Below are 13,176 nucleotides of genomic sequence, written 5' to 3'. Positions count from 1 at the left end.
GAACAACAGAACAGCTGAGTTGATAGTTTGTCGGTAATATCAATTTTCAATAAAATATATAAGTATTAAGCAGACATGTACGACCCGGTGGGTTTTTTTTATATTTCAAGTTCACAGGGATATATTGAATCGATATGAATGACAATTATTATTGTTAATAGATAAAACCTCGTCAATATATCTAAATTTCGCATTGAAGGCCACAGCAAGATTTTTTTCTTCTCACATAGAAGTTTTCGAATAACTTCCGCTTCATAAGAATATAAACACAGGGCAGCAAACAAGGGAGTACAATTCATGCCATTGGGAAATCCAACAGACTGTTGGAAGACCTGATCACCAAAGATGGCGAAGATATCATCAATGAGGAACTACAGCATATTTTTGTTTGGATTTCAGAGTAATTGTGCGTAGAATCAGAATAAGAAAAGTATCTCTTAGATGATCATGAAACATATGCCGTGTATATACCAGAATGGATTCCGATTCGTGCGGACAGTGGCGTGTTTGGTTTATGTCTAATTTTGAAAACATTCACTTTCTGTAGAATAGAGCATGACATCTTTGCTATTTCTACAACATGTTGATCTCCATTCCTCACAGGCAGACCAGAAACAACCATGTATGCATCACCAATAGTCTCAACCTACAACATTGATTGATAGGTTAATTTTAGTAACAGTGTTTATCGATGAAAAAATAAGAGATAAAAATACATCTTTCACATCATGTGTTCAAATATTACCTTATAAACATCGAAATTGCCGATGATTTTGTCGAAGCACGTGTACAGATCATTTAACAGGTCAACTATCTACAAAATTTTCCAGATAAAATTACGAATCATCAATTATTGCACATCAAAAACTATGGATTTTCGCTACATTTTCGCATGGATACTACAGTAGGAAAAGAGGTGACGAATGATAATTGGTTTGCCACCTACGGCAAACTAGTATCATTTGTCTTATATCCCATGACTCATATTCCAACACTGTAAAATCAAAAATTGTCAGTATTGATTGACAGCATTGTACGAAAAGAAATAAGACAACAAACTTACTCAACTTCAGTGTTGTATGTTGTAATTTGGAAAAGGATATCATGAAATATCAAAATAATGCCTAAATTTCCATGGAGAAATAGAACAATTCTTCTATATGCTTTAAATAATAGCAAAATATAGCTTTCAATCTTTATACGGTAAAACGAATATTTCTGATAACAAAATCTTCTCCCTGGACCTGTAGGATTTTATAACTGTGTTCTACTGTAATGAAATATTGAAAATTTGCTTAATCCCTAAAGTATACCTATTTCTCCCATTATCAAACTTGTGTCATTATCTTGGCACAGTTGTTGATTTGGTAACATGATTTGAGACACGTGGAACGATTTCGATTAGACGAATAGTTCATTTGTCTCCAAAGTATACTTCAGACAGATCATCGAAAGCATTTTTGTCCACTGCATGCAAATAAATATATTGATAATGTTGAAATTCGCTGAAGTCAATATGCGTACCAAAAACTCCAAATGTACGAGAAACATCTACTCCATAACATATGGCTCTTTATCATATGGTGTTCTCAACCGATCATTTACCATGCGTCTTCAAAATTAGATACATACATTTAAATAAAAAAAACTCGAGTTTGAGAACCCACCAAAAATCAAATAACTCTACTGGTTATAAATTCTATATTGACATGTTTCTTTATTAATCAAATAAATTTATTGTTATGTAGCAAAACAAGTCCTCTTTCAAGAAAATATTTCATGCACCGTTAACGTTCACCTCCAAGCATACACACGTCATATCTCTTAGATAATGAATTTCAAGTTACAGTCTTGAAGTCATGCAAGTTCTGTGTTGAACAAATTCAACATTTTCATATACATGTATAGCATCTAAACTTGTAAACTGTAGAAAGTTGAAACAGAACTCGAACATGTAGAATAAATCAAGTCACATCGACTAGGTAGTAGATATAACTTTAATCACACAGGCGCATTATTATACAGTTTTAATTAGCGTTTGGGAACCATTGCAATAGCTGAAATCCAGTTGTTTAAGAAGGGAAAATACCTGCATTGGAGTACTCTCTGATGAAATTTCCGTAAACCCAACGATATCACTGAAATAAATCGTAACACATGTGTAAGCTTCCGGTTCCACCACTCTGCCACTCATTAATGTGTTGACGACACTTCTGAAAAAAATAAAATAAATTAATATATAAAGACACAGATGAAACCAAATTTCTTTTTTACATCAAATGTCGTCAACATATGCATTGATTGATTTTTCTTATTTTTGATCTACGAACCAATGATCCAAAAATCAGCTGCTTTAATATTCATCAAGTATTTGTTACCTCTATGGAAAACTGAAACTGGATTCTGAAACAATACTTGAAACCAGTCTCCCTATCATGATACATATATTCATGTAAATATATTGAGTCTGGCTATTTTCATTAGCCTGGATATGAATTTTTACCCCACCTCTGACAAGTTAGCTGGGAGATCCTGAATAGTGATTGGCTCATTACGGTCACGTGAAGACGTGGGATATTCTATCCCACGTCACCGTCAAAATTTATACCAGGCTTCCTTGCGAGTTATCTATCTTGTTGCATTTGTCAATAACAATGGCGGCCAAACGGTTTGCAAGTTTAACAGCAGACGAGATCGGAAAAAAAGAAGAAATTACTGATAATCACACTGGGTATATTTACACTGATGTATACATATAATGATATGATGTTTGTCCGTGCAAAAGTTCGTTTAAATACAGTCGTCTTTGAACAAGGAATATTTATGGTATGGTGTTGTCTGTAGTTCTGGTACGCAATAGCCTCATGCATATTATCATAATAGGTCATCGGTGGGGTAAATTCGTTACCTAGCCATCTAGTGACCTGGTACGGGATGACACCAGGTCACTAAGTTTTATATCGGGCTCGGTTTCGCCTCGCCCGGTATAGAACTTAGAGACCTGGTATCATCCCGTACCAGGTCACTAGATGACTAGGTAACTAATAATACCATCCCTATCCTACCATTAGTAGCGCAACATATAGACTTTTAAATAAATTATGCTATATGTAAGCTGTCGACAACATTTACTTTGAACTGTAGTTGACAAATGCTTTTCTAATCCCAGAATTCTAGAAATAAATCCAGAACTATAAACTCCCCTGTTATTTCTGTAACAAGCGTACACCAAATGTCTGGGATTACTGTTTTAACTATTGCAGTGTCAAGCTTTCTGTTGACCCGTTTCATGACACCATCGGTACCTCTGTTAAGCTTTGATCTTGGAAGTTGAATATATGGAAATTCTCACCTAAATTGGTTTCACAAAGAGATACTGGAAAATTATTAAACCTCATTTCATATCTTTAGTGTAATGTACTTTGCGAAGTTTTGAATTCATTATTTCGGGATTAGAGTTAAATGCACGACAACGAAATGATTGTGAGCAACATAACCACTTCGAGAAAGCTCAGATCATATGTCAGTTTAGCCAACACCCCTCCATTTTATCCATCAAATGTGCAATTTGTTAAAATGTCTGTTGAATGTCGTCTTAGATTATCAAGGGCAATGTGACTTTATTGCACTTAATATGTACTCTCTGTAAGTATCATTTACATTTCTACTGATATGTCTTCCCATACCTGCTCAGTCAGACGTTGTAGATGTGTGACGTAATGGTTAATACAAGTACAAGATACTAGTATTTAATATTTGAAGATACGAGGAAACCATTAATGCAGTGTTTTGGGTTTCTGGTCCAGAGATTATTGAAAAATAGAACATTATTCATCTTGTCCAACTGATAACATCACCTCTCATTCATGGAAAGTGTATCTATCTACCTACGGTTGCTTTGTGAAAATTTTGATTAAAATTGATTCTTGAAAAAAAAAACAGACTAGAAACGTGAAAATCGGATCTATATGCATATGCACAAAGTTCCGCGTGAGAGCTGCCTGTTCGAGTGAGATACACATGTAGTCAGTATTCGAAGCCTAATAAAGATGATTTATGCCAAATTTGATAGAAATTTATTCGTGAAAAGACTAGAAACGAGTAAATGTTAACATGCAAACAGTCCCTCGACACACCTACATGTATAACTTTCGATCAGAAAATATATTTGTTTGTTCCACTGAACCAATTCCTGTAAGGAGGAGAAGCTTAATACCGATATTTACAACGCTATACCTCGGCAGAACTTCACAGAGTAGCTCCTCTGATTTCCTCTTCTCTTCTATCAGGTTCTGTGTCCTTTCTTCAACCAAGCCTTCCAGGTTATCAGCGTATTTCTCCATACGGGATAGTAGCGTATCCAGTAATTTGTCACCAGATCTATCCCTATAGAGACAGCAATGAAGATGATGAAGAATTACTGTTAGTAGTCTCTAACCTGATGTATGTGTACGCCGATTTCATATCTTGATTTCCAACTTCTTTGCATTGTGCAATTCGTCACACTGTGGGATCATTACATATCTAATCGAGACTCATTTTTTGTGCATGCCCCTTTCCCACGAATGTCAAAACATAACGGAAATCTTAATTCATATACTTTCTCAACGTGCAGAAACCAAATCCGCGAAATTACATTCCAATAAAATCGAAACAACTTGACAATTTGCGGTAATTGGCCCCACAAAATTCGATACAGCAAAAATAAGAAATTGGGATAACCAAACTAGTCTACAATATTGACCAGTCAGTCCACTATTACCATCGTAGTTTTCTAGATTCTTTCCGTATGGCTAGGAAACTCGGTCGTAATTTAGGGTCTTCTTCCCAGCACATCTTCATCAGTCTATCTATATCTTTGTTGATTTTTACGAAGTCTAGACGTGGCCGGAATGGTGTGTGGTTTACATGCTTCAGTTTCGTTATGACCTCTGTTTAACACATCACATGTACACAGGTTATCATGGGAAACTTGAATTCATCGCAATTTATAGATATCATAGTTTTGTTTAGGATTAAATTTAAAAAGTAAATATGATATGAAAAATACTTTATTTTCATTACTATTGATCCTGAGAAGCATAGAGATGAGCGTTAACAAAAGCTACTACTGCATTAATGATTTTTATTTGGGGCAGTTTTCAGGATATATATCAATATTCCCTTAGTCTAAAAATACCTAAACTAATTACCATCCAATGTTAAAAAGTCTCGATCATCTTCAAAAGGTTCCTTCCGAGAAAGAACTTCATACAGTAGTATACCAAAGCTGTAGATGTCAGCGCACTGCATCCCAGTTATGTCGGTCTTCGTTACCGATTTTCGAAGAAGTTCAGGAGCAGCCCAGAGACACTCTAAGGAAAACCAATACACAAAAGGTGAAGATAACGAACAGTGATGAATCTCATAAATCCTATAAGCAATACAAAATAGATAGTTTGGCAAACACGGACCCTGGACACACCAGATATGGGATCAGGAGCCTAAAATGAGTAACCATTCCCTGTCGACCGGTCACACCCGCCGTGAGCACTATATCCTGATCAGGTAAATGGAGTTATCCGTAGTCAAAATCAGTATGCCACAAACGGTCCAACAATCGGTATGAAACACGTCACACAGCATTTAAACCAATGCTAATTTGTATTCGCAAACTAGATCATTATCACGACCATAGAATTTGCGAACTGCTGACTTCAATCGAGACTGTTGAAATCCCTGTACCATCAACCTGTTTGTCAGTAGCTTCCCTCGATTTAAAAACTGATCATATGCAGAACAAGCTCTTGCGTATCGAATCAGTCGAGAAATACCATATGCAGATAATAATGGAGTATTGCTACATGCAAGGTGAAGATAACGAACAGTGATCAATCTCATAACTCCTATAAGCAATACAAAATAGATAGTTGGGCAAACACTGGACACACCAGAGGTGTGAGTGGAATCAGAGTGGTGTTTAACAAAGTATGTTTTTGAATGACTGATCAATAGATATGAATATTTCCGTTTTCCGTTTTTATAGAAGAAGCAACTGTCTATGATGTCAAAAAGTCTAGTCTTTAATTTATCGTGCATCAAAATTGGTATCGTATAAGTTTTACATTATGACCCCTGGGTCGAGACCTCTGCTGGTGGACTGTTAGTCCTGGACTGTTAGTCCCCGAGGTTCTCTTCAGCCCAGTAGCTAAGTACTTCGTTACTAGCTTGAAAATACGGATGTATATTTAATTGCTGTTATAAAATTTAGAAATTTACTTCAAAATTAAGGATTATCTCCCTCATGCATAGCTCGTATCCTTGGACGAATTTGGCTCCACTTTTTTTGGCACACTGTTTTTGGCTATATTTAGCTCTAAAATTTCATAGTTATTTCGGATTTCAAACATTTCGGTTGAGCATCACTGAAGAGACATTATTTGTCGAAATGCACATCTGGTGCATCAAAATTGATACCGTATAAGTTTTACATTATGACCCCTGGGTCGAGGCCTCTGCTGGTGGACTGTTAGTCCCCGAGGGTCTCTACAGCCCAGTAGCTAAGTACTTTCTTACTAGCTTGAAAATACGGATGTATATTTAATTGCTGTTATAAAATTTAGAAATTCATTTCAAATTCAAGGATTATCTCCCTCATGCATAGCTCTTATCCTTGAACGAATTTGGCTCCACTTTTTTGGCACGCTGTTTTTGGCTATATTTAGCTCTAAAACTTCATAGTTATTTCAGATTTCAAACATTTCGGTTGAGCATCACTGAAGAGACATTATTTGTAGAAATGCGCATCTGGTGCATCTAAATTGGTACCGTATAAGTTTTACATAGTGTTGAAAAGTCATAGGGTTTTATGTTATTGATTTGGGGAAGAGGTTTACTAAAGGTTCTATAGAATTTCTTAGAATCCACATTTGATTAACACTTCTGGCATATGTAGTCGCACAGTAAGTTTGAAGTTTCTCCTTCACAGCTGTTAACATTTTCGTGAGGAGCAAAGGTAGGGGCTTGGTAGAGCACTTACTGGATCCAGCAATGTATCAAATATGGAAAGTTGACGATGGCGAAGCTAAAATAATTTCGTTTGTCATACAGCTGAGTTGTCAGTATGCCGATAATGTCTACTTTCAATAAAATATCTAAGTAAGAAACAGAAGTGGACGACTCTTTTGTTTCGATCTCATAGGGATATATCGAATCGACATATAAATGAAAGGCAAAGATAACGAACGTTGATCAATCTCATAATTCCTATAACCAATACAAATTAGAGGCTTGGGCAAACACGAACCCCTGGACACACCAGAGGTGGGAAACGGCGGCTAGGAGGAGTAAGCATCGCATTACGACCGATCACACCGACCGTGACACCTATGTCTTGATCAGGTAAACGGAATAATCCGTAGTCAAAAATAATAGATAAGGCAAAAACAACACCGAAAATAATGATAAATTTGCACGCCATGAGAAGACATATATTCATGATTAAGATACTTACTTTCACTGCGTTCGTCGACTTCAAAATCCCTCAAGGATTGTATTCCAAAATCTGTAACTTTAAGAACGAACCTGCTGTCAATGACACAGTTTCTGCTGGTAAGATTCCCATGATACTGGATGCTAGAGGTGTGTATATATTCCATTGCCTACAAGCGAACAAGTAAAAGACTATAAAAGGTATGGGAGATTTTTCTTAAATTTGCTTAATCTTTTCCGACAATTGCTACCATATAGCCATGTAATACATGCATTCTGAATTCAAATTGTTTAATTTAAAGAATGAGGCCATAATTCAAATGCATAAATAATATGCAATCACACAGAACTTGGAACAAGTGCTTGAACAGTATATATTTCTCCGGCAAATACTTTTCAATACGTTGAAAACAAAACTACCATAAATGAAAGGCTAAGATAACGAACAGTGATCAATCTCATAACTCATATAAGCAATACAAAACAGAGAGTTGGACAAAGACATAACCCTGGATATACCAGATGTGGGAATAGGTGTTTAGAAGGAGTAAGCATTCCCCGCCAATCGGCAACACCCGCCGCAAGTCTCATATATTGACCCGATGAGACAAACGGAACCATCCGCAGTTGAAATCAATGTGCGAAGAACGGCTTCATAATCGGTATGAAACACATCAGACAGCATTTCACCCAATGATAGGTAATGAAATCATTTGAAATAGAAAAATGTATGTGGTAATTTTGAAAAGGTGAAGATGAATAGTGATAAATCTCATTATTCCTACAAAAAATATTAAATTAAGAGTAGGGTAAACACGGATCCCTAGGTATACCAGAGGTGAGATCTGGTGCCTACGAGGGGTATGCATTCCCTATCGACCGGTCACATCAGCCGTGAGCCGTATATGTTGATAAACTTAGCAGTAATATAGATTATTCCAGACTTATGAGATGACGTCAGACATTACGAAGAGTTTACTATTAAGTTTCTCTCATCAATTCAAACTGAAGAACCATGTCCTCCAAGATAGGAAATGGTTGAATGTTCTGCACATTTGTGCTACTTTAAATCTACTGCAGATTACATTTGTTTAGGGTTGGGGAGGTAATGAAATTCTTAGCTTGGTAGAAAAACAACCTTTTTACATCTTGAAATTTACCATTTTTACTTAGTGCACACTGTAAATGTGGTTATTTACGTTAGGTGTAAGTACGCGTTTCTCCACGTCGTACATTACACGTGGGGGATGCCACAGTAACTAAATATAATATGTATGATATTAATTATCTTTAACTATACGCGTGGGGAAATTTCCGCGCTTATTACGTTACAATTTGAATATGCAATACGAATATTTCACATACATGCAAAAGAACGGTTTTGATGTAAGCCTACCTGAATTATGTCACGTATTAGGGATATTCTAAATTCCTTGTTCAATTTGAAAGAGTCCCTTGCTAGAATATCCTGTAAGAGAAAAGTTATGTATGGAATATATAAATTACACCACATGTATTTTATACATTTAAAGTCCTTTAAAATCGGATATGAAAATGATAGATACATATATATGTAGGCTAATCATGGTTTTCTTTAAATTGTCCTCATAATACATGAAAATAAATTGAGACATTCACCTCTGTTCCAAGTCGCAATAGAACTGCAATGATATTATATGATCTTTAGAACACGTTAGAATTTTTTCAACATTGTTCTCCGATTTTTATCGTATACAGTACGTTTAAAATTCACACGGTGTATTTTGTAAATCATTAGTTTCAAATTCATTTTCAATGGTTCTGGCTAAATTATGTACATTGTAAACGAACAAACGTTTTAGGTAAAACAATTCTAAAGATTATATAGATACAAGGAGAAAGAAATTGACGTCAGATTTTCCTCATGCCTTAATCCAACATAACAACGAAAGTACCAGTAAAATATATATTTATGATATGAGTGAAACGTTTCCACGTCCTGCTCAGCTAACCCTAAACTACGTTTCATGTACTGAATATATTCGAGGGTTTTTCCCCCTTAAAACCAATGGCACTATATTATATAAGTTGTCCCTACTAATTATATTGCTATATTATAAGTTGTCCCTACTAATTATAATGCTATATTATAAGTTGTCCTTACTAATTATAAGGCTATATTATAAGTTGTCCCTACAAATTATAATGCTATATTATGATAGATTCGGTTATTTCTTCTTAAAACCAATGGCACAATATTAAAAGTTGTCCCTACGTACTAATCATAATGTTATTGAATAAATTTGCTATGTTATACTACCTAACTTATGCGAAGTAGATGCAAGTACCACTCTGGAAGATAAATAGACATAAAAATCTATAATAATAATAAATATTAAAATCGTAAAGCCCTTATATAAACAAATTACTCTAAGGCGCTTTACATGGGTAGAAATAGGAATAAAGCAATAAAACAATTAAATGAAATGACATACTACCTTATATCTGTCAAATTACCAAAATAAAGCACTAGAATTAATATCCTTAGTTTTTTATGTCGAGCATTATGTAAAATAGTAGGCATCAACGAAATAAAACATTAAGAAGGTTTAGAAATTTACAATGAAAAGGTCACAGACGAAAACCTGCACTGTGTAAGAAGCTTAAAAGTCAGGGAAAGCAATTCTTTAAAAGTGGGCTTTAACAGTTTTCATTTAAAAAGTAAATGTTTTGGCAGCTTTGATATGTTGGGTAGGTCATTCCACAGAGTAGCTGCACCCCAGCTGAACGTGCGTTCTCCAAGACTTTGTTCGAATCTTTGACACAGTGAGCATCAGTGATGTTTCCGATCTTACTGGTTGAGAATACACGTCCATGAGTTCTTCTAGATATTCGTTCATGAGTTGTTGTAGATATCCAGGGACATATCCGTCAGCGCGCAGAAGGTAAATACCAAGATTTTGTATTTTGGACGATGCCTGCACTGAAAGCCAGCGCATATTGAGTGGAAGTATATGTAAAACTTATACGGTACCAATTTTGATGCGCCAGATGCGCATTTCGACAAATTATGTTTCTTCAGTGATGCTCAACCGAAATGTTTGAAATCCGAAATAACAATGAAGTTTTAGAGCTATTATAGGCAAAAACAGTGTGCCAAAAAAGTGGAGTCAAATTCGTGTTTCTGTATATAAATATATATCTATTAAGAATATTATTATCATACTAAACCCACCAGAGATTAAAATATATCGCATATAAATCCTTTTGCAAACTATGAAAATGCTAACATACCCTCAAATCACCACGTGAGCAGAATTCAGTAACGGCATACGGCTGATTAGAGGCGCTCTCAGTGAGTCCAATGAATTTTGTCAAGTTGGTACAATTTACGTCTCTCAACTAAATACAAATCGATGATGTTAGTCATGTCGACACAATCTACATTTCTAAACTAAATTGATATAAGTACTCGAAAATGTATTTTAGTTATGTTGACATACTTTGTGATTTTTTTTTGATTTTTTTTCTTTTTTTACATTTTTGCAGTTTAAACCGGAAGTTGGGGCACTTTTACCATTGCGGGGCTGGGCTTTTGCATCAAAAGTATATTAACAAATACATGCAGTGTATAGTAAGGTAAACGTTACCAAATTCTTTATGTCAAAACCAGGATTTTACACTTTTTGATGTATGCACTTTGTCAAATCGTAGAGTTGGGGAAGGGGTTTATAGACGTATTGACCTTTATTTCCGTCTAAGTTATAATGTTATTAGTACCAGGAATTTAAGTAGCAATCTCATTAAAAACAACATACACCTACAATTGAAAGCACAATAAATGCATGTTATAATCAGGCATGTAGCATCGGTTTTAAAAGGGGGAGGTCAAGTCTGAAAAGATTGGTTGAATGATTTTATATTGTTTAACGTCCCGCTCGAGATATGTTCCCTCGTATAGAGACATCACCATTGTCGGTGAAAATCTACCAAATTTAGGCCTGTGGTCGGCACTTACGACCTTTAAGAAGGCAGGGGTCTTTATTGTGCCACACCTGCTATGACACGGATCTCGGTTTTTGCGATCTTACCCGAAGGATCAGCCCATTTAGTCGCCTCTTACGACAAGCAAGGGCTACTGAGGACTCCCACGAGATTGCGGCAGAAAAAAAATGGGTTGACTTCATAACATCGCCTGAGAATTCTTGACAAGCAAATGTTAAAACAAATAAATCCAAAGCACCAGACAGAAGGTGGCAAAGGTTGATCGGTTAAAGTTTACATTTCCACCACCATTCACAACAATGCTGTTCTTAAGGGGACAAGAAGCCTATTTATAGATATACATCTGCATGTAAAAATAATAAAATGGGTAGACCCATTGTCGCTACGTGCCTGATACATGTAATTATTTTGTGCTCATTTAGACGTAAAAAAAAGTTGTAAGTTAATGTATATAAAATCTAATTTTCATAAGATTGAACCACACGCGAAAAAATATTTCGACAGAAATATTACACTAGATACACCAATTCAAGATAATTAATATGGTATACATTTAGTTACGTTACATTGAAACAAATGTAGGCCATGCATTTAAAAAACGATACAAGTAAATGCATGATTCAATATTTGCATTCCATTATGAGAGAGAGAGAGAGAGAGAGAGAGAGAGAGAGAGAGAGAGAGAGAGAGAGAGAGAGAGAGAGAGAGAGATAATATGGGATGCATCAGTTCCCATCGTATATAATTACCTGTAATAATTCCAGAAATAGTGTTCGATTGGTTGAGAACGATTTTTTCGTGAATTCGAAAAGATGAACTTTGGATCCCTGGAATAAACCATCATAGGGTTTGATTGGGAGATACATATATGTCGGGAAATCATCACACTCTAGGTGTGTATGAATGTACGTAAAATGCAACAATTTGTCACAATATTGCTGTAGGGTTTTCAATATTGGAATAACTTCACATCCACAAGCTGTTGTATAACGCATCACACTAACAGTTCTGTACATGAAAGGTGATGATATGAACAATGATGAATCGCATACCTCCTATAAACAATACAAAATAGAGCTGGGCAAACAAGGGCCCCTGGATATACGTACAATATATGTATAAATGTGCATTTTGTACATTTCATAAATATCTTGCATAGTTTGATCCTAATAATTATAACAAACATCAACCGTAGTGATAATCAACAAAGAATTGTTTATGACAAACCAAAAAAAAAACCATAAAATAATTTCTACTTCAAATCATTTCAAACCGTTTAATGCTTATAGCGGTCTAATGTGTATTTGAAAATGCAATATATAAATTACTTCTATGGATACAATTCTTGATTTGTATTTCTCTTATGGATTTCAAATCAAAATGGGTATAACAATATAGTTTGCCAATACAACCTATCATTGGATCAAACGCTGTCTGACGTGTTTCATACCGATTGTTAAGCCGTTCTTGGCACACTGATTTTGACTGCGGATAACTCCGTTTACCTGATCAGGATATAGGTCTCACGGCGGTTGTGACCGGTCAACAGGGATGCTTACTCCTCCTAGGCACCTGATCCCACCTCTGGTGTTTCCAGGGGTCCGTGTTTGCCCAACTATCTATTTTGTATTGCTTATAGGATTTATGAGATTGATCAGTGTTCGTTATCTTCACCTTGCATAGGGTTTACCGCAGGATGCTTACTCCTTCTAATCACCTGAG

General features: G+C 35.5%; 1 protein-coding gene across 1 annotated transcript in view; it reads right to left on the bottom strand.

The window, feature by feature from the left end:
* LOC125666890 (atrial natriuretic peptide receptor 1-like) overlaps positions 1–13,176 on the bottom strand; it is a 50,965-nt gene that overhangs the window by 1,890 nt on the left and 35,899 nt on the right. Inside the window, exons 10-19 of the mRNA XM_048900216.2 lie at positions 12,204–12,281; positions 10,744–10,851; positions 8,867–8,938; positions 7,493–7,640; positions 5,193–5,354; positions 4,763–4,931; positions 4,237–4,386; positions 2,090–2,213; positions 746–814; positions 472–646 (exon numbers count right to left, since the gene is read on the bottom strand). Coding sequence (XP_048756173.2) covers positions 472–646; positions 746–814; positions 2,090–2,213; positions 4,237–4,386; positions 4,763–4,931; positions 5,193–5,354; positions 7,493–7,640; positions 8,867–8,938; positions 10,744–10,851; positions 12,204–12,281 — 1,255 coding nt within the window. The remainder of the gene's footprint in view (positions 1–471; positions 647–745; positions 815–2,089; positions 2,214–4,236; positions 4,387–4,762; positions 4,932–5,192; positions 5,355–7,492; positions 7,641–8,866; positions 8,939–10,743; positions 10,852–12,203; positions 12,282–13,176) is intronic.

This window comes from Ostrea edulis, chromosome 10, assembly GCF_947568905.1.
Source record: "Ostrea edulis chromosome 10, xbOstEdul1.1, whole genome shotgun sequence".
Classification (NCBI taxonomy): Eukaryota; Metazoa; Mollusca; class Bivalvia; order Ostreida; family Ostreidae; genus Ostrea; species Ostrea edulis.
The sequence above is the reverse complement of the archived record's forward strand: the minus strand, read 5'-3'. Positions and strand labels throughout refer to the sequence as shown.